The sequence below is a fragment of the Oncorhynchus nerka genome, linkage group LG27 (genome assembly GCF_034236695.1).
Source record: "Oncorhynchus nerka isolate Pitt River linkage group LG27, Oner_Uvic_2.0, whole genome shotgun sequence".
Taxonomy (NCBI): domain Eukaryota; kingdom Metazoa; phylum Chordata; class Actinopteri; order Salmoniformes; family Salmonidae; genus Oncorhynchus; species Oncorhynchus nerka.
Genome location: NC_088422.1, coordinates 89303743 through 89331144, shown reverse-complemented (window position 1 = coordinate 89331144; position 27402 = coordinate 89303743). Strand labels below are relative to the sequence as shown.

The following is a 27402-nucleotide window of genomic DNA, read 5'->3' as shown; positions in this document are numbered from 1 at the left end:
AGTACCTTGGTTGCAGAGCTGATTTGGGTTGTTTTGTGAGTGCGTGTTCAGTACCTTGGTTGCAGAGCTGATTTGGGTTGTTTTGTGAGTGCGTGCGTGTTCAGTACCTTGGTTGCAGAGCTGATTTGGGTTGTTTTGTGAGTGCGTGCGTGTTCAGTACCTTGGTTGCAGAGCTGATTTGGGTTGTTTTGTGAGTGCGTGCGTGTTCAGTACCTTGGTTGCAGAGCTGATTTGGGTTGTTTTGTGAGTGCGTGCGTGTTCAGTACCTTGGTTGCAGAGCTGATTTGGGTTGTTTTGTGAGTGCGTGTTCAGTACCTTGGCGTTGAGCTGCTGGCAGTGCAGATCTCTCTGCTGGATCTCATAGAGGCAGCGCTGCAGGTGACTCTGCAGCTGAGTTCTCTCTGCCTGGAGCTGGGTCAGTGACGGGTCATCAGACACATCCTTCCCCGCCAGGGCCATGGTCTCCTTCCTCTCCCCAGCCAGACGCTGGCACTCAGCCTGCAGCCTGCTACTCTCAGACCTGGGGAAGAACAGAGGTCAGAGGTCATTGCAGCAACACTTGAGTGACCCACTGGTGGACCCAGTCAGTAGTGTGGTTTCTTCAGTAGTGGACAATCAATCTATTTGTATGGCTGTAGTAAGCAGTGAACCACTACTGGGCAAACCAAGGAACACACATGGAGGCCTGGGTCATGGGACATTCCAAATCCACTTCAAACACACTCAATAGAAGACGTGTATTGAAAATAGATGTGCCTTTTTTTCAATTCTCTAACTAATGGAATTGAGACCTGGTTTGTATTGGAGATGGGATTGGCAGGAGATCTAGCAGCTGAAGGGGATTGTCACCACGTGACAACTCATATAGTGCTTGACCATAGGGACCTGCCAGGGCATGTGAGCGAGTGGGGGTTGGGAGAACTCTGTGTGGGTGGGGAGACAACCTGAAGGGACACCATGAGGACAGATAGATGGGCTGTCACCTGCTGGTGAGCTAAATACTTTGTCTGGTGCAGCAACACAGTTTCCACTGTGGTAACTAGATACCGTCTGTTGCATAACAATTACATAATTTGCTATTTTTTTGGTGAAATGTGAAGCGGGGCCTTTGTTCACCATTTACACTCAGGGGAATTGGCAAATATGAACAGGGCCAAATTGTAATTTTTCTAACAGAAAATAATATGAGAAGCATAGGGCTATGTACAATCATGGTAGCAGTTGAAAGGGAACACCTTGGAGATTATGGGGAAATGATCAGAACAAAGGTGAGGAGACAACATTTCATCTGACAAGACCGAATCCAAAAATAAACTTGTTCATTTTATGTGATTTTTACATTTACTCTACTTTTCACAGCATCTGTATACATTTGGTAACATGATAACAATATTCACGCAACATTTGGGGTAATTGCAACATAAGACAATAAAATGACAAGTGATAGGTCTTACTGGTGTCTCCATGAGGCCTCACACCTCTCCAAACTGTGGGTTTGAGTGAGTGGTCTAACTAGTGTCTCCATGAGGCCTCACACCTCTCCAAACTGTGGGTTTGAGTGAGAGGTCTAACTAGTGTCTCCATGAGGCCTCACACCTCTCCAAACTGTGGGTTTGAGTGAGAGGTCTAACTGGTGTCTCCATGAGGCCTCACACCTCTCCAAACTGTGTGTTTGAGTGTGAGGCCTCACACCTCTCCAAACTGTGAGTTTGAGTGAGAGGTCTAACTAGTGTCTCCATGAGGCCTCACACCTCTCCAAACTGTGGGTTTGAGTGAGGTCTGAGTCTACCATGAGTGCCTCACACCTCTCCAAACTGTGGGTTTGAGTGAGAGGTCTAACTAGTGTCTCCATGAGGCCTCACACCTCTCCAAACTGTGGGTTTGAGTGAGAGGTCTGACTGGTGTCTCCATGAGGCCTCACACCTCTCCAAACTGTGGGTTTGAGTGTGTCTCCATGAGGTCTCCAAACTGTCTCCATGAGGGTGTCTCCATGAGGCCTCACACCTCTCCAAACTGTGGGTTTGAGTGAGAGGTCTAACTGGTGTCTCCATGAGGCCTCACACCTCTCCAAACTGTGGGTTTGAGTGAGAGGTCTGACTGGTGTCTCCATGAGGCCTCACACCTCTCCAAACTGTGGGTTTGAGTGAGAAGTCTGACTGGTGTCTCCATGAGGCCTCACACCTCTCCAAACTGTGGGTTTATGGGTCTAACTAGTGTCTCCATGAAGTGAGAGGTCTAACTAGTGTCTCCATGAGGCCTCACACCTCCAGTGGGTTTGAGTGAGAGGTCTAACTGGTGTCTCCATGAGGCCTCACACCTCTCCAAACTGTGGGTTTGAGTGGGAGAGGTCTAACTAGTGTCTCCATGAGGCCTCACACCTCTCCAAACTGTGGGTTTGAGTGAGAGGTCTAACTAGTGTCTCCATGAGGCCTCACACCTCTCCAAACTGTGGGTTTGAGTGAGAGGTCTAACTAGTGTCTCCATGAGGCCTCACACCTCTCCAAACTGTGGGCCTCACACCTCTCCAAACTTGGGTTTTGAGAGGTCTAACTGGTGTCTCCATGAGGCCTCATGGGCTCTCCAAACTGTGGGTTTGAGTGAGAGGAGGTTAACTGGTGTCTCCATCTCCAAACTGTGGGTTTGAGTGAGAGGTCTAACTAGTGTCTCCATGAGGCCTCACACCTCTCCAAACTGTGGGTTTGAGTGAGAGGTCTGACTGGTGTCTCCACTGTGGGTTTGAGGCTGGTGTCTCCACACCTCTCCAAACTGTGGGTTTGTGAGAGGGGTTTGAGTGAGAGGTCTAACTGGTGTCTCCATGAGGCCTCACACCTCTCAAACAAAGGTTTGAGTGATGAGGTCTGAGTGTCTCCATCACACCTCTCCAAACTGTGGGTTTGAGTGAGAGGTCTAACTGGTGTCTCCATGAGGCCTCACACCTCTCCAAACTGTGGGTTTGAGTGTCTGACTGGTGTCTCCATGAGGCCTCACATCTCCAAACAAACTAACTGGGTTCCATGAGTCTCCATGAGGCCTCACACCTCTCCAAACTGTGGGTTTGAGTGAGAGGTCTGACTAGTGTCTCCATGAGGCCTCACACCTCTCCAAACTGTGGGTTTGAGTGAGAGGTCTAACTAGTGTCTCCATGAGGCCTCACACCTCTCCAAACTGTGGGTTTGAGTGAGAGGAGTGTCTCCATGAGGCCTCACACCTCTCCAAACTGTGGGTTTGAGTGAGAGGTCTAACTAGTGTCTCCATGAGGCCTCACACCTCTCCAAACTGTGGGTTTGAGTGAGAGGTCTGACTGGTGTCTCCATGAGGCCTCACACCTCTCCAAACTGTGGGTTTGAGTGAGAGGTCTAACTGGTGTCTCCATGAGGCCTCACACCTCTCCAAACTGTGCCTCACACCTCTCCAAACTGTGGGTTTGAGTGAGAGGTCTGACTGGTGTCTCCATGAGGCCTCACACCTCTCCAAACTGTGGGTTTGAGTGAGAGGTCTAACTAGTGTCTCCATGAGGCCTCACACCTCTCCAAACTGTGGGTTTGAGTGAGAGGTCTAACTAGTGTCTCCATGAGGCCTCACACCTCTCCAAACTGTGGGTTTGAGTGAGAGGTCTAACTAGTGTCTCCATGAGGCCTCACACCTCTCCAAACTGTGGGTTTGAGTGAGAGGTCTGACTAGTGCCTCACACCTCTCCAAACTGTGGGTTTGAGTGAGAGGTCTAACTGGTGTCTCCATGAGGCCTCACACCTCTCCAAACTGTGGGTTTGAGTGAGAGGTCTGACTGGTGTCTCCATGAGGCCTCACACCTCTCCAAACTGTGGGTTTGAGTGAGAGGTCTAACTAGTGTCTCCATGAGGCCTCACACCTCTCCAAACTGTGAGTTTGAGTGAGAGGTCTAACTAGTGTCTCCATGAGGCCTCACACCTCTCCAAACTGTGGGTTTGCGTGAGAGGTCTGACTGGTGTCTCCATGAGGCCTCACACCTCTCCAAACTGTGGGTTTGAGTGAGAGGTCTGACTGGTGTCTCCATGAGGCCTCACACCTCTCCAAATTGTGGGTTTGAGTGAGAGGTCTGACTGGTGTCTCCATGAGGCCACACACCTCTCCAAACTGTGGGTTTGAGTGAGAGGTCTAACTGGTGTCTCCATGAGGCCTCACACCTCTCCAAACTGTGGGTTTGAGTGAGAGGTCTAACTGGTGTCTCCATGAGGCCTCACACCTCTCCAAACTGTGGGTTTGAGTGAGAGGTCTGACTGGTGTCTACATGAGGCCACACACCTCTCCAAACTGTGGGTTTGAGTGAGAAGTCTGACTGGTGTCTCCATGAGGCCTCACACCTCTCCAAACTGTGGGTTTGAGTGAGAGGTCTAACTAGTGTCTCCATGAGGCCTCACACCTCTCCAAACTGTGGGTTTGAGTGAGAGGTCTAACTAGTGTCTCCATGAGGCCTCACACCTCTCCAAACTGTGGGTTTGAGTGAGAGGTCTAACTAGTGTCTCCATGAGGCCTCACACCTCTCCAAACTGTGGGTTTGAGTGAGAGGTCTAACTAGTGTCTCCATGAGGCCTCACACCTCTCCAAACTGTGGGTTTGAGTGAGAGGTCTAACTAGTGTCTCCATGAGGCCTCACACCTCTCCAAACTGTGGGTTTGCAGAGGTCTCCAAACTGGTGTCTCCATGAGGCCTCACACCTCTCCAAACTGTGGGTTTGAGTGAGAGGTCTGACTAGTGTCTCCATGAGGCCTCACACCTCTCCAAACTGTGGGTTTGAGTGAGAACTGGTGTCTCCATGAGGCCACACACCTCTCCAAACTGTGGGTTTGAGTGAGAGGTCTAACTAGTGTCTCCATGAGGCCTCACACCTCTCCAAACTGTGGGTTTGAGTGAGAGGTCTAACTAGTGTCTCCATGAGGCCTCACACCTCTCCAAACTGTGGGTTTGAGTGAGAGGTCTAACTAGTGTCTCCATGAGGCCACACACCTCTCCAAACTGTGGGTTTGAGTGAGAAGTCTAACTAGTGTCTCCATGAGGCCTCACACCTCTCCAAACTGTGGGTTTGAGTGAGAGGTCTAACACCTCTCCAAACTGTGGGTTTGAGTGAGAGTCTAACTAGTGTCTCCATGAGGCCTCACACCTCTCCAAACTGTGGGTTTGAGTGAGAGGTCTAACTAGTGTCTCCATGAGGCCTCACACCTCTCCAAACTGTGGGTTTGAGTGAGAGGTCTAACTAGTGTCTCCATGAGGCCTCACACCTCTCCAAACTGTGGGTTTGAGTGAGAGGTCTAACTAGTGTCTCCATGAGGCCTCACACCTCTCCAAACTGTGGGTTTGAGTGAGAGGTCTAACTAGTGTCTCCATGAGGCCTCACACCTCTCCAAACTGTGGGTTTGAGTGAGAGGTCTAACTGGTGTCTCCATGAGGCCTCACACCTCTCCAAACTGTGAACAGTTCCTAAGTAATTTCAATACATGTATCAATCAAAGAAAGAGCCTTCAAGCTGTGCAATTGAGAAAGTTACATAATAATAATAAAATAAAGGTTAAGTAAATACAAAAATATATATTTAAAATAAAATAAAAGTGAAGCAAACGCAGTGGAAGTTTTTAGTTTGGAACACAGCCCTGCATCCCCACCATTACACAAGTACTGTCTCGGTCTAGGTCAGGTGGACATGCTCATTCTATTGCCACCAAGACTAGCCAAGTTCTAAAAAACGATTACACGGAGTTAGGATTTCACAAGGCACTTCAGAGAAACACACACATTTTGATGAGCAAAGAATGGAGTCGTGAGGGCATTCAGGTGCGTGTTCCACTGCACATTTTCTTCACAATAAAGCAAACATTCTGTTTAGAACAACCCAGGGTATGATGGCACGTCATCCTCGTAATTCTACATCAAACTGAGATCATACATTTCCATACTGTGAATTTTGCAATGTGAAGTGCACATTTGGAGTGTGTGTGTGGTTTGCTTGTATTACATCAAAGACATATTTATTATAATCCTCGACGTCTCATCTTTCAGAACACATTGAGTGCTTTCGATTTACAGCATTGACCTCACCAATGTGCAAAAGTAACCCAATTGGCAGAAGTAATACAATTTAAATGGCCAACTCAAATCTTTGTAGGTGCAGTTAGGATCTTACCTCAGTTCAGCCAGCTCTGCCTGGTACCCGCTGACTTCTGTTTCAGTCTGCAGTTTGAAGGCCTGTGCCTGCTGCAAGGCGCTCTGCAGCTCATCCACCCTCTGTCTCGTCTCCTTCAATAGACAAAACAAACCACTAGACACAACAACAACGCACATTGAGGAGACTCATTTGAACACCTCACAAAAAAACTGCATTCCTGCGACACAACCAAATTGTCATGCTTGCACACACCAAAGCCATGACAGGTAGATTAGCTTTTTGACTGGTCCCCTGCATGCTGTCAGGAAGTTCACACACCAAAGCCATGACAGGTAGATTAGCTTTTTGACTGGTCCCCTGCATGCTGTCAGGAAGTTCACACACCAAAGCCATGACAGGTACATTAGCTTTTTGACTGGTCCCCTGCATGCTGTCAGGAAGTTCACACACCAAAGCCATGACAGGTAGATTAGCTTTTTGACTGGTCCCCTGCATGCTGTCAGGAAGTTCACACTCACAGCCTAAACCAAAACACAACCAAATGACAACCAAACAACAAGCTTGAGTCACAACTGGTGACTTACCAGCCCATCTCTCCCAGTCTGAAGGGCCTGAATACCACTGCTTCTATGGCTATTTGACTCCCCTGTGTTGGCGATGTCTACTACCTCTGGACCTAATCCTTGCCTGGACTCGAATGCCCTCTTTGCCCCAGCCAGCTCCTCCATCAGCCGGTCTCGGTCATCTTGGAGGCTGGCCATGGACCTAGAGAAAGCCGATACCTTACTGCTATACGTGTCGTTTTCCAGGGAAACCCGTTGGAGCTGCCCTTCCTTCTCTGACAAGGCCACAGACAGCTCGTCTACCAGTGAAGTGAGCTGGGAGGGAGCATCTTTGCTCTCTAGAGCAGAGAGTTTCTGTACCAGTATGTGTCTCTCTTTCGCCAAGGTGGCCAGCTCCGAGGTTGTGTCGCCTAGATGTCTCTCCACCTTGGTCATGGCCCCCTGGGTCTCTCGGAGCTCCTCGTCATATCGGTTCCGAAGGATCTTGAAGTCCTCGATGAGCTGGTCGCGGTCGTTCTGCAAGGCGGCCATGGCTTTACCCAGAGACTCGTTCTGAGACTTCAGGTCCGTGCTTTGGACTCTAGCATCGGACAGCAGCTTCTCAGCTTGCATCAGGTCCCTGGCCAGCTCAGCAACCCTCTGGTCAGCGGTCTCCTTCTCGTTTCTCATCAGTTCGACTTCTTGTTCAAAGGCATCGAGCTCGCTGTTGTACTTGTCCTCTGCCTCTCCCAGTTTCTTCTCAGTCTCACGCTCCAGGAGCTGTAGGCTGCCTTTCCTGTCATCCGCTGCAACTTTCTGAGCAAACAGTTTTTGCTGGAGGTCGTTACATTCCGCAGATTTGGCTGCCACGGCATGCTGCAAGTCACCAATCACTTTTCCTTTATTTGTTTCTTGCATTCCCTTATTCAGGGCCAATATGTTAGCTTCCAGATCAGTGACCTGTGTTTGAAGTTTGGAATTCGCAGCTTTTAAGGAATCGCTTGCCTCTCCTTCCCTCTCGAGTTCCAGAAGGGTCTTCCGGTTCTGCTTTTCAGCTGTGGCTTTTTGGTTTTCCAGGTTTTTGATGGCATCTTGCTGCTTCCTGAGCAACTCTTTCAACTGGCTGTCCTTCAAGGACAGGACCTGATTCAAGTCTTCTCTATATCTGATCAGCTGTGCCCTGAGCATGGCATTTTCAGAGTTCAGATCATCCATCTGATGAAGGAGAGTCCTAATCTCGTGTTTAAGGCCCTTGGTTGCACTGAGGTCTCCGTCAGCCGACCCCTCCTTGCCTTTCATTACAGTCTGATTCCTTGCCTCAGACATTCTATATTCTGACATCAAACGCTCTCTCTCTGTCTGCAAGGAGACCATGGAGTTCCTGAATGTTTCCATCTGAGCTGCCATTTTTTCCTTTTCCTGAATGGACTTGTCAACTTTCATTTGAAGGGATTTGACTTTGTTCTCCAGCCTTCTGAACTCCTTGTCAGCTTTCTCCCTTTCATAGTACAAGGCAGTTAGTCTGTCCTCGTAGCCTTCAACCTGGGCACGGTGATTGGCTTGCAGCTGTTCTAGATACCCAGACATCTGTCCATCTCTGGAGGACAGCAGAGAGGAGATTTCTGCATCTTTGTTCTGCAGGAGTGACTTCAGGTGCAGTGAAATGGCCTCCTGTTTCTCAACATCAACCTGAAGCATGTCACTGTGAGACTGCGAGAGGAGTAGCTGGGACTCTGTGTCTAAGAGTGTATTTTCCAGCTGCTGGAGATCAAACTCCATTTTAGATGTGGAATCTACACTGCCAGTGAGATGTCTGTTGAGTGCACTCCTATCCTGTTCTAATCTCTCAACCTGGTCACTCAGTTCCTGCAACTGATGATTCAGGAGCTCCACGGTTTCGTTAAGCTCTCTATTGCTGGCACCCATTATAAACAACTGCCTCTGCTGAGCTGTGGCAGCTACTGTGTAATCACCAAGTGTCCTTTCAAGCCTCGACTTGGTTACTTGCAGTTCAGTCATCTCCTTCTCCTTCACTCGAATGTCTTCAAGGAATCTCGTTATGACAAAGCCCTGTTCTAGAAGCTGGCTGTCCTTCTCATGCAAGGTATTTAGGAACATATCATTCCACTGTTTCACAGCATCGGTACCCTGAGGACTAGAGGACAGGGCTGCTAACTTAGACAAATTAGTGTCAGCCTCTCTCTTCAGAGTATTCATCTGTAAATCTTGAGAATCTATTTTCCTCTTCAATTCTAAAACTACCTGACTCTCCTTCTCCTTGGAACCCAGAAGTTCCTCTATATGTTGCTGTAAAATTACCTCCCTCTCCATGAAAATACTCTTTTGCTGCTCAGCTACATGCTGTAGTGCTTTAGTTCTTTCCATGACCTGACATTCTGATTGATTGTTCTTTTCTGATACTACCTCAACCAATTGGTCTTTTTCAGAGCTAATGTTTGTCAAATCTTTCTTTGCCTCATTGAGAAGGTTCTTGTGTGTGGTAAGCTCAGCTTCAAGATGCCTCCTCCCTTCTTCTAGACAAGATATCCTCTCTGTCATTTCCCTCAGCTCCTTCTCCACCTGTTCATGCGCTGACTCTGAAGCCTTCAGAGACCTTTCTAGGTCTAAGATCAGCTCCTGGTATTTGATGGAGTCATGTTGCAAATGATTGATTTCATGATGTTTTTCTTTCAGCAGTTCCTGTAGCTCCTTCTTTATATTTCTGGAGCCCTCATTGCCTCTCTGGAACATTTTGAGTTTCTCCTCAAACTCCTTAACCAACTTCAGCTGCTGTTCCTCCTTCTCCTGGCAAACCTGAGTAGCCTTCTCTTTGCTCTCAGTCAATTGAGAGGAGAGCTGTGTGTTCTGGGCTTGGAGAACATTGACTGTCTCTGTCAGTTCATCAATTCTTTCAGCGTTTTTGAGGATCACTATCTCCAAATATTCATTCTCATTTTTTACTTTGTCCGAGATCTCTTGGACATTTTCAAGCTCCTCTTGTAATATAGACTTGTCGTCCTCCAAGATCCTGACCTTCTCATTTAGGCTGGTGGTCTCTTGGCTGTGTCTGTTGATCATTTCTTGGAGCTCTGAGATTGCATCGTCTTTTTCTCCCAATTCCTTTTCATGCATATTCGGCATTTGTTTAAGTCTTTCAGAGAGAGTTTCTTTCCCCTTTTGCATTAATTTATTGATTTCCTGTTGGGAAGCAAGTTCTGTCTTCTGTGACTCAATCTGGGCAGTCAGTGAATTATTCAAAATGAGTGCATCATCTAGTTTAAGCTGCATGTTTTGCTCACATGCTTTTGATTCGGTGGGCCACTTTTCTAATGAACAGGTTGCTTCTTTGAGTGCCTCTGCCAGACTGCCATTGTTGAGCTGAATCTCTGTTAGCTTCCTTCTGAGTGCTTTTGAGGACTCTACAAGGCTGTGGATCTCTGCTTCCAAGTGGTTGTTTTTAATAGTCAACTCTTCAACTGTGGCTTTCTGCTTATCATCAAACTCTAGCAAGTCTATTCTGATTTGTTTATTCTCCTCCTCCAGCTCTTCCATTTTCAGCTGCTTCGCCTTAGTAAACTTTCTCATCTTCTCTTTAATTTTCTCATTTTCATCCTCCATCTCCCCAACTTGTTTCTCCAGATTCTCCCTCTCAGCTTCAGATTTGTGTGCTTTAACGAGCGCTTCTTGTCTCTCTCTTCTTGCCCCCTCCAATAGTTGTCTCATCTTGTCCATTTCGCTACTGACATTCTCGTACGCTTGTAAAAGTGACTCATACTCCTGTTTCAGCTCTGTGTGCTTAGATTTCCACTCCGACAACTCATCCGTCTGCGAGTCTTTCAGGGACTCAAGCTGACACGAAAATGCCTGTTTCTGTTGGGTGATATTTTCTATGGTGAGTTTGAGGCTTTCACAGGCTGCAGATAAATTGTAATTATCATTGAGGATGCGATCAACCTCGGCAATGAGCTTCTCTTTCTCCCTGCTCAGGGATGATACAGAACTCTCCAGGTCCTCTTTTTGTTGTTTCAACTTGGCAACAGACATTTCCAGTACAGTGGATGATGCCCCAATTTCTTCATTTTTAGCTGAGAGTATACGCATTTGTTCCTTCAGAGAGCTATTATCTTTCAAGATTTCTTTCCTGGAAACTAAGGCTGCTTGAAGCTTCCTGGTGAGAAGTGCTGTTTTGCTTTGGTTGCCCTGATCCTTTGTTTTGCTGGCATCTTCTTGAGACCTCTGCTGAAGCTCATCAACTTCAGTCCTCATCTTTTCCATGGCAACTTCGTGAAGGTGAATCTGCCGCTGCAGTTGCTGTTCCAAGGCAGCAATAAGCTCTTCCTTTTCCGTGGCCAGAGACTGAGAAATCACCAGGGCATCATCTCTTTCCTTGAGACTCATCTCATGTTCTCCAGGGGATATCTTAAGATACTGGACCTCCTTCCCAATTACCCCAATCTGTTCAGAGGATTTATCCTGCAAACCAGGTATCTTTTGAAGAAGCTCCTCATGTACTTTTCCAGCTTCCTTTAGCTGAGCATCCAGCATGGCAACTTCACAGTTTAATTGTTCTATGACCATGAAGGCGCTTTCTTTTTCTTGCTGTAGTGATTCCATGTGCAGCTTAAGACTTTCCATTTCAGCCTGGGACTCTGCAGAATGGGACTGTGCTTTTTCAAGCTCCACTTTTAGCTGTTCCTTTTCTTCACCGAGTTGCTGTTGAGTTTCAGCCCAAGTGTTTTGGAGGATTTGAAGTTCAGACGATTGCTGGGCGATGGTAGTGAGTGCATTCTCCAGCTCTCCTTTCATTCGAGCCCTGTCCTCTATTAGTTCTTTGCTTTCACTTATAAATTTGTGCGACTGGGATTCTTTCTCACCAACAAGTGCTTCTAATGTGTGTTTTAGCTCCTCCACTGTGGCTTGTAATGCGCCCAACTGGTTCTGCAGCACCAGGTGGTCATCTACCATAGTTTGTTTTTCCTGCTGGTGCTGCTGCTCGGCCATCTCCACTGCTTGTTGCTGTCTTGCGAGCTCTTCCATCCTCTCCTTTATCTCTGCATGGGCTTTTTCAAGTTGACTTTCTGTGCAGCTCATTCGCTCAGATAATGCTTTGGACTTCTGTTCCAGTGCTATGAGAACCTCGTCCTTATTTGCCAACTCAGAGGACATGCTTTCCAGTTTGAAGTGAAGGGTTTCTAGCTCTGCTTGATATGATGAGGCATGGACTTGACTCTCCCTCTCTGATAGGGATATGTTGAGGTCTTGAAGAGTTTTATCCCGTTCCTGTACAAGCAGTCTTAGGGTCTCCAATTCACCTAGCTGAGAGACTGAGGCCTGACTGATTTCTTCAAATTTCTTGACCTTCTGGTCGTAACTTAACTGGACAGCATTAAGGTCATTGGTCTGCTGACAGTGTTGTTCCAGGAGTGCTTTATAATCATCTTTTAATTCTGAAAGCTCTTGGGTGTACTTCTTCTCACTTTCTTGAGACTTCTTTATAGTCTCTTTTCGTGCCAGTAAAGCAGCTTGAGCCTTTTTCTGCATCATTGCCTTTTCTTGCTTCACCTTCGTTAACTCGTTTTCAATGTCAACAGCTGTCGCACTGGAGCTTGACATGTCCTCCTTCAAACTCTCCTCACTCTTTCTCATATCCTCTTGAAGCTTCTCTAACCTCAGCATCATACCACTTCTCTCCTGTTCAAAAGCCTCGTCTTTCTCAGAGATGATGGAATTAAGTTGATCAATGATGATGCTCTTTTCATTGAGATTATGCAGAGCTGTTGTCAAACTTGCTTCTTGTTCATCTAGTTTCGCTTGCAAAGTTTGCATATTTATTTCAAAATGTTCTACAAGACTGTCTCGCACTGTTAAGACCTTGGCCAGTTCTAGGAGTTCACCCTCTTTCTGATTAACTTGCCGTTTAATATCTGCAACAATGTCTTCATGCTCTTTTGTAGTAGCTTGAGCTTGTAAAGTGAGTTCTTGCAACCTATCCTGTAAGCCTGAAATCTCAATTCCTTTATTCACATTCTGCTCTATTTGATGTTCACGCTCCTCTAGCTTCTTCAATAGTTCTTTCCTTACAACCAGAGCAGCTTGGAGCTTCTTTTTCAAGACCTCTTTTTCTTTGGTTAACTTAGTGAGCTGAGTGTTGAGATGATCCTTTTCTTTAACCAAATCTCCATTCTCCAAATCCTTGGTCTCAAGTTGACTTTGAGAGCGTGACAGATGAGCTTTGCTCTCTTCTAGTTGCAAGAACACATGTTCAAGCTGTTTCACAGAGCTACTTTGTGCATTTTCCAAGCTTTCCAGCTGTGAGAGGAAATGACTATTTTCCTCTGCGTATTTCCTTCTTTCGTTTGAGGCGGATTCAATTACCTGTGCTACTGAAGCATCTTTCTCCCTCAACTGTTGACTGAGACCTGCTAGCAATTCCTTCTGGTGACTTATTTGGATGGTCATGCAGCTGACCTGCTCATCTTTCGTTTGGATGTCACTAAGTAGAGCTGTCTGTTTAATACCTGCCTCTCTCAGATGTTCAGTCTCAGTTTGGAGCTGTGCATGAAGGTGCTGTATATTTTCTTGAAATAAAACATTCTGTTGATTCTTACCTTGATAGCACATTTCTTTATCGTTAAGGGCACACTCTGTCCGTTTCAACAATTCCGAAACTTCATTTAATTCACACCTCAAAGAATCTACCTCACACTGATGTCTTTCTCTCAACTGTTTGAGCATAGTCTGTAGGGAGACATTTTCCTCCTCTAAAGCAACTAATCTATCAGACATGGTTAGTGACAATACAGACAAATCTTTGTCAGAACACTCTTTGCTGACCTCTAATTGTCTTAACTCACTTTCCATATCTTGAAGAGCCTGCCTCAATTCAATATTATGCTCGTCTTTTTCCTTAACAGATACTAAGATGTTTTCAGTCTGAACCCTGGATGTGGATGCCTCTACCTCTTTCGCTTTAAGCAGATCTGAACCCTGTCTAATTGCTGTTGCTGCCTCTGCCAACTTTTCATGCAAACTATCTAGGTCTTGTTTCAATGCTTGAACTTTAAAATCTTTTGACTTAATTTCATTTTCAACACTTTTCAACTGCTCCGCAATGAGATATTTATCCTGCGTCTCTCTATCCAGGACCGATAGCCACTCCTTCTCAGAGTCCTGAAGAGTTTGCCCTATCTTTTGAATGTCTGATTTCAATCCGGTGATTTCTTCACCTTTGACACTAACCTCAACCTGTAGTCTTTCCTTCTCAGCCACCATTTTCTCCATGACTTCATTCATGCTGCTGGATTGCTGCTGCTTTTGGAGATGCAACTGCTCCTGCATTGTTTGTATCTGGCTGCTGTAGCTCTTGCCGTGTTCATCTCTCTCAAGGATGAGTTTCTGAACTTCTTGCTGCAGACGTTCTTTTTCACTGATTGCTGCATCCAGCCACTGTTGATTTTCTTGCTTTGACAGAGCTATCTCCTCTCTTAGCTTCTTATTTTGCTCTTCTAGTTTCTGCATTTCTGACACTACGTGCTCTGCCTGTTTCACCTGGGCTGTGTACTGACTGTTAATGGCATGAAGAGACATCTCTCTCTGCTCAAGATTTTCTGTCAGTGCATTTACCTGAGCAGCCACATGCAAATACTGAGATTTTAGTCTCTCAATTTCGACAGTGAATGTTGAGGTGCTCCTTTGATGGGTAGCAAGGGCGTCTTCCTTTTGTTTTGAAAGGTCGACATTCAGTGTTTGGATTTGCCGAAGGTCTTGACGTAGCAAGGAAGACTCATTCCTCAGCACCTCTATGGTGCTTTCTGCTGCCTGAACTGTGCTGTTGCTTTCACTGAGGGACTTGTTAAGACTGGACATCTCCTCGGCCCTTTGAGAAAGCATTGTCCGAGCTTCCTGGAGCTCCTCTAAATGAGTAGCATACTTCTCCTGAAGATTTACAAAGGCACTTTGGTTCGCCTCTGCCGACTGGCTGAGGCTTGCAGACTTAGTGGAGAGTTCCTGAATCTGATCCTGCAGTTGTGACACCAACTCTGTGCTCTCCATGAACTGGGTTTTGAAGAGGGCTGCTTCATCTGCCCTTCTCTGCAGCTCCTGAAGGGCCTTTGACTGGTCCATAACGGCAGTCCCTCTTTCCTCTAAGGCTTGTTGAAGTCGTGCCACTTCAGAGGACTGGGCACTGAGGCTACTATTGAGCTTTGAAACAGACTCTTGGAGATGTGAAAGCTGCTCTTTTAAGCTCTCACATTCTGCATCTTTGGTATTGAACTTTAAAACGGACTCTTGGAGGTACGAAAGCTGCTCTTTTAAGCTCTCACATTCTGTATCTTTGGTTTTGAGTTTTGAATTTAGGCTTTCGCTAACAGCTGAGGAGGTGCTTTGTACCTCAAGGATGAACCTGACTTTCTCTTTCAGGGTCTCTTTTAACAGGAATGACTCAGAGGTCAGGCTGTCAACTTGACCTCTGAGCTGTGTGGTGGAATCCTCCAGCTCTGAAACATATGTCCTTAAACTCACATAATCATCACCTTTCTGCTTAAGCTGTGCCTCTTGTTCTTCAAGCCTCCCACTGAGCTGATTACTCTGTTCCACCGCATTACGCAGATCATCCTGAAGCTGTTTCATTGTTTCCGCACTTGAATTCAGCTGGGTTTTGAAATCCTCCGATTCTAAGGTGAACTTCTCTCTGAGTAGACTCAGCTGTTTTTCCGCCTCATGCAGCGAAAGATTTTTGTCTTGAAGGCTTTTCTGAAGACTCTGAGCTTGTGTCTGCAGCTCAGTGATGGCCTGGCTCATCTGACCCTCACCCTCTACTGACTTAGTTTGCAACTGCTTAATAAACATCTCCTGCTGTTTTAGGGACTCACATCTCTGCTGCAAATTCAAACCTAAGCTATCCCTGTCCGAGCAGGCTGCTGTCAGTTGCTTTGTTAAATTAGACACATAACTGTCCCTGTTAGAAATCTCTGCCTTGAGAACTGAAATCTCTTCAAGTTTCTTGGATGCCTCTGTGACAGAGTTTTTGAGTTCGGTTTTTAGTCTGACATTCTGTTCATTCAATGCTTGGATGTTGTCCCTAAGATCTAATATCTCAGTTTGCCTCTGTTCCATCTCTTCCCTTAGCTTCTTGTTTTCTGCTGCGTGGTTCTCCAGAGTGGTCTTCAGCTCTGTATTTTCAGACTCCAACTTCACACTGCTCTCGTTTATGACACCAAGCTGACTGCTTAGTGACTTCATTGACTCGTTCCTCTGGTTCAGCTCGGCTTTGTGGTTTTCACAGTCCTGTGTCATTTGTCTGAAGGTCTCTTCTTTTTCTTCCAGATGCTGAGTCAGTTGTGAGCATTGTCCTTTAAGTGATTTAGTCTCGCCCTGCAGTTGATTAAGTTTATTCTGTAAAGAGCTCCACTCCTCTGCTTTCTGCTGCAACATGGTGTCTTTCTCTGTGAGCCCAGATTTCAGTGCGGTCCCCTGCTCCTGTAATAAAGCCAATGTCTCCTGGAGTTGCGACAACTCTCTCTGCTGGGCCTCTAATTGTGAGTTTTGATTTCTGATAGTCTTCTCTTTTTCGGTTATGTTGTTGTTCAGTTGATCAAGTTGGGTGTTCAAGCTGTCAACTTGGTCTTGTGAATGTGCAAGTGCCTCTTCACTCTCTCTAAGCAATTTGGTGAGATTAGTACATTTATTTGTTTTGTCCAGCAAACTCTCTGAAACAGTCTGTTTGTTTTGCTCTAGGACCTTGTTGAGTTCCTCTACTGCTACACTGAGCTCCGTTTTGTCTTTCAGTAGCCCTTCAATCATTTTGCAGTTTTCTGAATGTTGCATTTCAAAATTGGAAAGTTTATCTTGAAGTAAGTTCTTCTCCTTGCTTAATTCAGAAATGGACTCTGACTGTACAGCTAATTCCTGTTGCAGTATCTGCTTCTCCTCTGTCAGACTGTTCAGTTGTGAGCACAGGTTTGTGTTCTGCTCAAGAGTCACATTTACCCTTCTATCAAGCTCAGATGCAACGTGCATTTGCTGGGCAAGTTCCTGATCTCTGATCTCATAAGCAGCTCGGAGTTGTTGGTTTTGCTCACTCAGTGCCTGGATGTGACTGTGGAGGCCAACCACCTCAGCTTGCCTCTGTTCCATCTCATGCCTCAGCTTGTTGTTTTCTGCTGCGTGGTTCTCCAGAGTGGCCTTCAGTTCTGTATTTTCAGACTCCAACTGCGCACTGCTCTCGTTCATGACACCAAGCTGACTGCTTAGTGACTTCAATGACTCATTCCTCTTGTTAAGCTCGTCTTTGTGGTTTTCACAGTCCTGTGTCATTTGTCTGAAGGTCTCTTCTTTTTCTTCCAGACACTGGGTCAGTTGTGAGCATTGTCCTTTAAGTGATTTAGTCTCACCCTGTAGCTTGGATAGAAGCTTTTTCTGCTGCCCAAGTTTATTCTGTAAAGAGCTACACTCATCTGATTTCTGCTGCAATACGGTGTCTTTCTCCGTGAGCCCAGTTTTCAGGGCAGTCTCCTGCTCCTGCAGTAAATACATTGTTTCCTGGAGTTGCGACAGCTGGCTCTGCTGTGCCTCTACTTGTGAGTTTTGATCAGTGACAAACTTCTCTTTTTCAGCAATGTTGTGATGGAACTGCTCCACTTGAGTGTTCAAACTGTCAATTTGCACCTGTAAACGGGCAACTGTCTCCTCCCTTTCCCTGAGTGTTTTAGTTAGAAGAATACATTCATTTGTTTTCTCAAATAGACTCTCGGAAATGGACTGTTTATTTTGCTCAGGACCCTGTTCAGTTCATTGGCTCTAACACTCAGCTCCTCCTTGTCTTTCAGAAGCCCTTCAATGACTTTTCTGTTTTCTGAATGCTGTGTTTCAAAGTCAGAGACTTTGTTTCTCAGAGAATCCCTTTCATCTGTCATCTCTGAAATGGATTTCTGCTTTCCAGCTACATCCTGTTGCAATCTCTGATTCTCCTCTCTGAGGCCCTTTTTTTGAGAGTTCAAACTGCTGTTAAGTTCAAGAGCTGCCGTAGATGTTTTATTAAGCTCATCTGCAAGCTGCTTTTGAGACTTAAGTTCATCTGCCTTCTCCTTCAGGTCAGCTTGCAGTTGTTGTTTTTCAGTCTTCATGTTTTTCAAGAGCTTCTTCATATTTGAGATATTTTCCAATTTAACCTGCAGGTCTTTCGCCAACTTCTCCTTTTCAGAATCTCTGACTTGCAGTTCTGTGTTAAATTTCTGTTGCTCTACTTCGGCCTCTTCCTGGATGGCCCTGAGTTTTTCCTCAAGAGAGGATATTGTCTCCAGTTTTTCTTGCATCTCTTTTTTCAACTGTACCTGACACTCTGTCTGCTTCTCTAGCTGGTTGGACAGGGTCTTAAGGTCATCATTGTGTTTGGACACCTCTGCGTTAAGCTCGTTCCGTTCCTCCTTGACCGATTTGAGTTCTTTCTCATACGTCTGCTCCTTGTCCTGGAGCTGGTCTTTCAGTGTCTTGCTGGATGTACTTGCTTCCCTCAACTGAGAGACGAGACCCTCGGACTCCTGTAGTTTCTGGGAAGCAACAGTCACATGCTCCTTCAGTGAAGAGATCTGAGTTTCGCACTCTAAGAGATGATTACGATGGCCCACGTTGTGCTGCTGGATCTCCCCTCGAAGTTCCAGGATGGTCCGCTTGTCCTCTTCCACTTGCTTCCTCAGCTCCTCCACCTCTACTGTCCTCGACTCCTTCTCCTCTTTGGCCTTGCTCAGCTCAGTCTCTGCATCCTTCAGCTGTTCCACCAGCTCTGCTGTCTTGGTGTACAGAGCCTGCTGGTCCGAGTTCTGAGAGTCTCTGATGATCTGTGCCTCCCGCTCCGATTTGGTGAGGGCGGTCTCGATGCGAACCAGGTCCTCCTCCTTGTGCTTGATCTCCTGCTTCAGCACCATGATCTGCTCTGCGTACTCTGCAATGTTGCCCGAGAGGGCTAAGATCTCCTTGTCCTTGTCTGAGAGGACATCTCTGAGGTTATCAATCTCCCGTTCACAGCTTTGAAGGTTGTGGATCAGCTGAGACCTTTCTTCGAGATGGGTGGTGTTCAACTTGTCCAGTTCATCGTTTGTCTGATCCAGGTCATTTTGAAGAGTGTTTATTGTGGCCTCTTGTTTCAGTGTCTATGGGTTTGGAAAAAATACAAATATGTTACTGGAGGAAGAAATCTCCTAAAGTGCTGTCAATATCACTGCCATTTAATGAGTGTGAAGGTAATAGTTCGCCTAAACTATTACATCTGAGATAAGGTTTCTTATATGCAAAAACTCTAACCTGAATTCCAATGAATATTAATATTTCATCACAGTAATTAAGCCATGGTAGTCATATCCCGAAAACCTTACCTTCTCTTTAAGCACACTCAGCTTATGTGTGAGATCTGCAACCGATGTCTTCAGTTCTGAACACTGTTTTTCAAAGGTACTGCATTTTGTGGAAACTTCAGTGAACTGAAAGAAGAAAAGAAGGTGTCATGACTTACTATAAAACAGATTTGACTATTAATTGATCGCCAAAACAGGCTACTGTACTTACATGGTTCTCAGATTGAAGCAGCTTGTCGGCGACCTCTTTGTGCTGCGCCTCCTTTTCCATTAAAGAATCTCGGAGGCTGTCGATGAGCTCCAGTTTCTCAGAGGTCTTGACTAATGTGTTCTCCTTCTCTATAAGAGAAGTTTCGAGACACTCTTGGGTGTCACTCAGTCTAAAAGGCATCAAAGAGAAAGGAGATGTTTTAAAGGTTACAAATGAGGACATGGTGATAATCTTACATTCTCCAATGCAAAATAGCACAAACACATGATCATCATCAGTGCACAACTTCACCCATACTTGATGGTATTTGTTTATTAGTAACTTGCATATGACTGCAGTTAGATGCATGGAGCCAAACATTTCAGTACAAAAACCTTACATTCCTTTTACCCTTAAATTAGTAACTGGCACTGGATACAAATTTGGGAAATGAACCAGTTTACCAGTTGTGTGTGACCTGTGACCTTTTTTGAATTGTGTGGGGTTACCCTTTGAGCTGGTCGTTGAGGCTGGTGACCAGGAGATGGTGTTTCTCTGCATCCCTGCTCTGCTGGCTCCGAAGGCTGGCCAGCTGACCCTGTAGTCTCTCCGAGTCATTCTGTGGGGAGGAGAGGGAAGGTTTAACATGGTTTGAAGAAAGGCTCAGAGTAAAGCAGGTAGGAAGCTCACTCCATCTCACTGCACACATATTGACCCAAAATACTACTCTCTTTCTTCTATGTGCAGTGTTAGGGTTAGTCCAAACAACACGGCATAAAAGGAACATTTCAGCTTTCAGGACATTTTGGCTTAGTATCATTTCTATGATCTATTTGGCCTTTCTTTGGGTAAAAAAATGCTTTGAACTTGGCCTGATTAGAATTGTTATATACTTTTGTATGCTCCTTATATGATGGTTGAAGAATTAACCAACCAAGTGAGTTTGTTCTCCACACCGAGTGAATTTGTGGCCAAAATATGCTCAACATAGCACTCACGTATTAGAAGACTGATCACAAGCCGTGAACACAGAACAAACAAGCCAAAACAAACAAGCCAAAGGATTAGCCTTCACCGCCGGAGGTGCTCTCTCTAGCGCACACAAACACTAACACACCTGGGAAACCCAAAATGGACGCCTTTCTTCATCTACATCAAACGTCACCTGTGTTAGAGGGGTCTGTTACAAAATCCTAGTCCTCGGGAGGAAACATGCAATGAACTGAATAGTACAAATGAATTCAGTAAAAAGTCAATCCAAAAGCAAAGGCAAAACAAACTCCCAAACACAAAGGAGAACTTATAAGATGCAAAATGTTGATAATGGGAGCAGCTGACAAAGTTACAATATAAAGGGGTTAGATTTCCACAACCTCAGGAACTGGCACAGGTAAGTAAACCCCAAAGTCAGTTATGTGCTTCTTTTTATTAACAGACCAGGAGGTATAGGAGGGTATAAGAGGGTAATGTATGGTGAGTGGTATGGAAGTGTGAGAGGGGAGAAAGAAAGGTCCCTTAAGTCAGTGGTTCCTAAACAGTGGGGTTCCTAAACTGTGGGGTTCCCCACCCCAACATTTTTTTATTTGTATATATTATTTTTAGGGAACTCAGTTCAGCTATCAACTTACTCTTGAAAGTTGTAATTATAGAATGGACAAGGGGACATTTCGAATTGGGTAGTAAATTATCAGCATTCCTCTTGTCATGTCGGTCATTGTATACTTTGGAGATCTATTTATAACTTGTCAGAAATGTCCAGATCAACTAGCAAATGTCAGCTAATGTTTTAGCACAGATTTTGTAGTAATGTTCGAGTCACTCAAATATTACATGAATACACATTAGACATGGCAGAATGTATATAACTGCAAGTAAATTAGCTTTAAAATTGCAACATTTTCTCTACAACCCATGACCGAATGTGTAGAATTTCAGGAAATAAGCTTTAAACCTGCAAAATGTATGAGCAGTTTGTGTCATGAACAGTGCTTGTGCCAATAGAAACAGACGTGGGATGTTCCCCCAATGCTGGAACGGGGGCCCGAGTAAAAAAGTTTAAGTGTCTTTATGTAGGCTATCTTGGTACAGTGTGGCATTCTGCAAGGTGCATGTGGTTCTGATAGCTCTACAAGGCGTGAGATAAGTGTCCAACCAGGTCTGTGAGACGTGAGAGTTTACCTGTAGGGACTCGATGCGAGCCTGCAGCTGCAGCCGGTCCTCAAGGTCCTGACAGCGGTCCTCCAGTCCTAGGATCTGTTCCTGCAGCTGGTTCCTCTCCAGCTCCAACTCCTCCACTACCGACCGCAGGCCACCTGCAAGGGCAGTCGCATAGACAAGAAAGAGAAAAATCAACTCAATGGTTGAGAAATCTGGTAGTTATCTATCATGATCAACAATAGTTAGCGAAAATGGATGCAAATTGTAATCATAGAAACAGCCCTTTATACAGTCACAACTGAAACATGTCCATGCAAACATATTGTTGTGATGGATTACAATGTTTATGATAGTTGGCCTGCTACTTGCCCCATGCAAGGTCACCGGTTTTTGGACATTTATTTCTATTTTTTGTCCCATTAAAAACCATGAACCTTTCAACACAGTGAATGTGTCAAACACAAGGAGAGATAAGAGGAAAAAGAAGAACAGACAGGGCCAAACACTTACCACGGACAGGGGAAACTCTCCACCTAAATTCATATGAACTGACAAGAGTTCAATGCATTCCACATGGACCAACATCGTAGCGAGCCAAATACTAGCCAGTTCAACCAACATGCACATGTTGAAATAATAACCACCTCAACTTGTGATGAGATAACACAAAAGCCCACAGATGAGTCACCCTTAGGGAATGGATCCACTCTGGGGTTGAATGTGTTAGACTGGAGGGAGAACAAACACCCACATGTAAAACCCCCAAAACGGCAGAGGAGTGTTAGGCCTACGTTGACAGAATGACAAAAAAACAACCCAAATGACTACAACATCTCAAGCTCCCAAAATGGTGGTGGCTGGGTGACAAATGCACAAAAAGCGACAACGTGCATGCCAGCGTAAATTGTCTAGTGGGTCTCACACCTGTGTTGGGGGAAGTGTACTCAGGCCACCAACCTCCCATGTTCTCCCCCTCCTCCATCGGGGTGGTGCTCTCAGATCCGCCACTGTGTGGGTCCTGGTGGAACGCCTGCTTGCCATCAAACTCAAAGTCCTCCTGTGTGGGGGTGGGGTGACAATACTCATTTTAGTCCAGTGACTGAAGTACATTTTGTCTGGGATGTTACAGAGGACAGCGTACAAATCTAACGTCAGACAGAACTACAGTAACATTTAATCTCCCTTGTTATACTGATCATCTACAGGTATCCTTGCTGGCCGTGACCATGTGACCACACTCTCAGAGTTATTATTATTGCGGTCTTATTCCTTCCCAGCTCTGAACTCACCACATCCTCCTTCTGCCAAATCACTCACCCATCTTGCCACCTCCCCTCCATCATTCATTCTCCCTCTCCCTTTTACTCCGTACCTGCAGGCTGTGTTGGTGGGCGGTGCCTCCCATTTTCTTGCCTCCCCTATGTAGCCCTGTGAGACCCCGGGCCTGCACCAGCTCCTCCTCCAACTCCTGCTGCCGGCTGGCCAGCACTGGATCGGAGCAGCCGGGAAAGAACCAGTCATCCTCAATCAGTTTTGTGCCACAGGGGAGGGGAGGGAGCGATGAGGGGGATGTTTTTGGGTTACAGAGTTGAACCCCAGAGATGCATTACAGGAGGGGGGGTAGAGAGATGGAGACGGAGAGATGGAGACGGAGATGGAGAGACAGATATGGAGACAGAGATGGAGACAGAGATGGAGAGATAGAGGATGGAGACAGAGATGTAGAGACAGATATGGAGACAGAGATGGAGAGATAGAGGATGGAGACAGAGATGTAGAGACAGATATGGAGAGATAGAGGATGGTTTAAGAAAGACAGATGATACAGGGAGTGAGACAGAGATAATGGATAGGGAGAGAGGAGTGAGAGAGGGTGAAAGACAAGAGGGAAAGACTGCAAAAAGGTACGCTCACCCAATGGATGAACACACAACAGCAGCATTGCACACAAGGAAACGTGCAGACTCACTCCAGAGAGGAGAGAAAGCACTCCAGACTCCTATGAGCGTGTGTTCTTTACATACGTGTGTGTGTGTGTGTGTGTGTGTGTGTGTGTTGCGTGGCTGTGTAGACTTTCCTAAAAGCAGAGTTTCTGGTCAAAGCCATGCACAACTAATAGGGAGGGAGACAGGCTGCAACCAAACACGAGGGGGATGGAAGGAGGGCGGCTGCAATGTCTTTACGGCTCAAGGAGACTGTACTGCAACAACATTTTCAATGCTGATTTGGCATACTGGAAGCAGGGAGGTCACAGCCATTCCGACTGAAAGCTGCCCACATTGTGATTGGACTGTGATCAGTGGTCACTACATTTTTAATTATCAGTGGTCACTAGTCAGTGATTGGACCATCAAGGGGAAGGGGAGGGGGTAGCAATCACATTTATGTCAAATTGATCAATCAGGGCCAACAATTTGCACAAAACTCATTCCCATCTGTTTTGTGATATCAGGTAGATGTGGGAGGGGTGGGGGAGGACTAGCTAAAAGCAAAGAGTGACAGAGAAAAGGGTTTCATTGGGTGACAGAGAGAAGGGTTTCATTGGGTGACAGAGAGAAGGGTTTCACTGGGTAAGGATTGCAAATGTGGTAGTGCAAAGTGGTCAATGTAGCCAAGCGAATAAAATAAAAATGTCATTTATTTTCAATGAGGACTCTTTAGATTCTTGAATTCCAAGGAATCTCCTTTAACAGAATGAACTTATGGAATTGACTCCATATCATTTATTAAGTGATGAGCAATCATTGAATGGACATGACAATATTTAATTGACAGCCAGTTGTTGTTTAGATGTTAAGATGAGCTCCAGAAACCAAGTTTGAGTAGGAATGGACCAATCAGATATTGCAACAGTTAGCTACTTCAGCAACTAAAAGCAGCAAGGGTGGCAGCGTTACAGGCAAATGACAACAATGAGGTTAGCAAGCGTTAGTAAAGATGGATAGATGATTGGAGAGGACAAAAGTGTTGAAAAACAGCACCACTTGCAGTGTGTGAGTGTGCGCGCGTGTGTGTGTGTTAGAAGACATAAAACTCAAGCTATGATGTCAGTATATTATATAATTCCACTCCACATCATCTGTCAAGTAACTATGCTCACAATGACATCACAACTCTAGCCTAGAATTTTCACTTTAGTGTTACTAGTGGTTTAGATATAGCCTAATTTTTCTATAAATTAAACAATAAGGATATTTCACAATTCTATTAGAGGAGAGTCTTCTAGGGCTCTTTTGATTGGTTTATTAACAAGATCATTGGTTTCTTTCTTTTTTTATAAAGAAGATCATTGGTTTATTTCTTTTTTCCATACAAGCTCCGCCCTCAGTTAGTCCTAATTCCAGTGTTAGCGTTAGCCTTCCCACCACCATTGAAGCCTTGTCATTTTGTTAATATGTTTTGCAGATCAGTTCAAGGACAGTGTCATTATGAAGTCAACGGAGTCCGACAGTGGCAGGGAAAGTTGGGGGAGGGAGAGACGGAAGGAAGGAGAGAGGGAGGGGAAAGTGGGAGGGAAGGAAACTTAAAAAGAGAGGAAGATACTGAAAGAAAGAAACACTACATGGAGGAAGAGGGACTAATAAAAAGCACAGGCCTCCACTGTACTGCCTCCAGTTTACCCCGGGGGAGGTGAAAAGGATCCTGGGAAACTGAGGACAGTACAGTGGGCACAGGCTTTTGCTGAGGGGGATGGGCCTGCATGCACAAAACTGATGGGAAACAGGTTCTTGTTGGCTGCCCCCATCCCAGGAGCAGGGAGCGGAGGAGGAGGGGGGAGGACATGGGGTAGGGGTTGGGGGGGGGCGCAGAGCCAGATTGAAAAGCTCGCCGGAGACGGATGGTTGGAGGGGAAAAAATGAAACAAAAAATAAACATGCTCAGTTGGACAGTGAGGGGCTCTCAAACAACAACAGAAGACATTGAACTTTAACAGATAACTTCTCTAGAAATCCCTCCCACTTTCTTTCCTCCCTGTTTCCTTGGGTAAAAGATGTATGCTGTTTGACAGTATATAACAAAAGGTTTGGACGGAGTGGTAGCTGTGTTCTGTGTCATCGAGGGAGGCGGGTTAGCGGCTTCTGGGTGATATGACTGTTGCATTTGGGTCTGAGGTGAGGTTTAGTGTCTGTGGTGTGTGGTAGTGCCAGTGCGCCCTGTGTGTGTGTGGATCACCCACCAGCGGTGGCAGGGCCCTTACCCTCTCTCTCCTCCTCCATGTGGCTCATGCGCAGGGCCATGGTGGCCTTTTCCTCGCGGGCACGGTCCCTGGCCGTCACCGCCTCCGACACCATCTCCTGCCAGTCCAGCACCTGGCTCTGGGCGTCGTCGGCGCTACCTGACTCGCTGGCCTAGTGTGTGTAGGATCAGAAAGACATGGGAAGCAGGATATTGGTTTGGGGGTGGAGGAAGTATTGGGTCCAGAGATAAGACATTTATTCTCATCCAGGGATTTACTCAACATGGGAGAATGTGGTGTTTGATTTCATCTGAGAACAAGTGTCTTTCCATCAGAGAAGTGAAGTGGTCAATAGGATAGATGTGTCAGATGTGTTTGGTGTACGGTGCCAGCAGGGTTTCTGGGAGGAAAATGAGGCGCCGGACATTTCATCTGCAGCATTTGCATTTACCAGATCATTTTGAATGTACCGGATCTGGAGGAGGAGCGGGAGGAGACGCTGTGGAGTACCGGGCCCATATGTATTGGGTGCGTAACCTGATTACGTCATCCAGCCACGGTGCTGAGAAATCCCATTTAGATTACGGTAATACATCTGAACAGAACATACAACTAGGATGAAACACCGTGAATCCTCCTTCTTACTGAATTCTGATGAGCACTTTGTAGATGTTAGAATAACTGTCCACATTTACTGTTCCTCAGTCAACAACAGCACTTTGTAGATGTTAGAATAACTGTCCACATTTACTGTTCCTGAGTCAACAACAGCACTTTGTAGATGTTAGAATAACTGTCCACATTTACTGTTCCTGAGTCAACAACAGCACTTTGTAGATGTTAGAATAACTGTCCACATTTACTGTTCCTGAGTCAACAACAGCACTTTGTAGATGTTAGAATAACTGTCCACATTTACTGTTCCTCAGTCAACAACAGCACTTTGTAGATGTTAGAATAACTGTCCACATTTACTGTTCCTCAGTCAACAACAGCACTTTGTAGATGTTAGAATAACTGTCCACATTTACTGTTCCTCAGTCAACAACAGCACTTTGTAGATGTTAGAATAATTGTCCACATTTACTGTTCCTCAGTCAACAACAGCACTTTGTAGATGTTAGAATAACTGTCCCGTTTACTGTTCCTCAGTCAACAACAGCACTTTGTAGATGTTAGAATAACTGTCCACATTTACTGTTCCTGAGTCAACAACAGCACTTTGTAGATGTTAGAATAACTGTCCACATTTACTGTTCCTCAGTCAACAACAGCACTTTGTAGATGTTAGAATAACTGTCCACATTTACTGTTCCTCAGTCAACAACAGCACTTTGTAGATGTTAGAATAACTGTCCACATTTACTGTTCCTCAGTCAACAACAGCACTTTGTAGATGTTAGAATAACTGTCCATGTTTACTGTTCCTGAGTCAACAACAGCACTTTGTAGATGTTAGAATAACTGTCCACATTTACTGTTCCTGAGTCAACAACAGCACTTTGTAGATGTTAGAATAGAATAACTGTTCCTGTCAACAACAGCACATGTTTACTGTTCCTCAGTCAACAACAGCACTTTGTAGATGTTAGAATAACTGTCCACATTTACTGTTCCTCAGTCAACAACAGCACTTTGTAGATGTTAGAATAACTGTCCACATTTACTGTTCCTCAGTCAACAACAGCACTTTGTAGATGTTAGAATAACTGTCCACATTTACTGTTCCTCAGTCAACAACAGCACTTTGTAGATGTTAGAATAACTGTCCACATTTACTGTTCCTCAGTCAACAACAGCACTTTGTAGATGTTAGAATAAGAATTTACTGTTCCTCAGTCAACAACAGC

The 27402-nt window shown here is 45.5% G+C and overlaps 1 protein-coding gene across 1 annotated transcript in view; it reads right to left on the bottom strand.

The window, feature by feature from the left end:
* The window catches only part of LOC115117540 (golgin subfamily B member 1-like), a 57620-nt gene that overhangs the window by 11412 nt on the left and 18806 nt on the right, over positions 1–27402 (bottom strand). The window contains 11 exon segments of the mRNA XM_065012262.1: positions 316–520; positions 6155–6267; positions 6721–17456; positions 17459–18827; positions 19050–19154; positions 19240–19408; positions 19728–19837; positions 21397–21530; positions 22333–22432; positions 22748–22863; positions 25574–25724. Coding sequence (XP_064868334.1) covers positions 316–520; positions 6155–6267; positions 6721–17456; positions 17459–18827; positions 19050–19154; positions 19240–19408; positions 19728–19837; positions 21397–21530; positions 22333–22432; positions 22748–22863; positions 25574–25724 — 13308 coding nt within the window.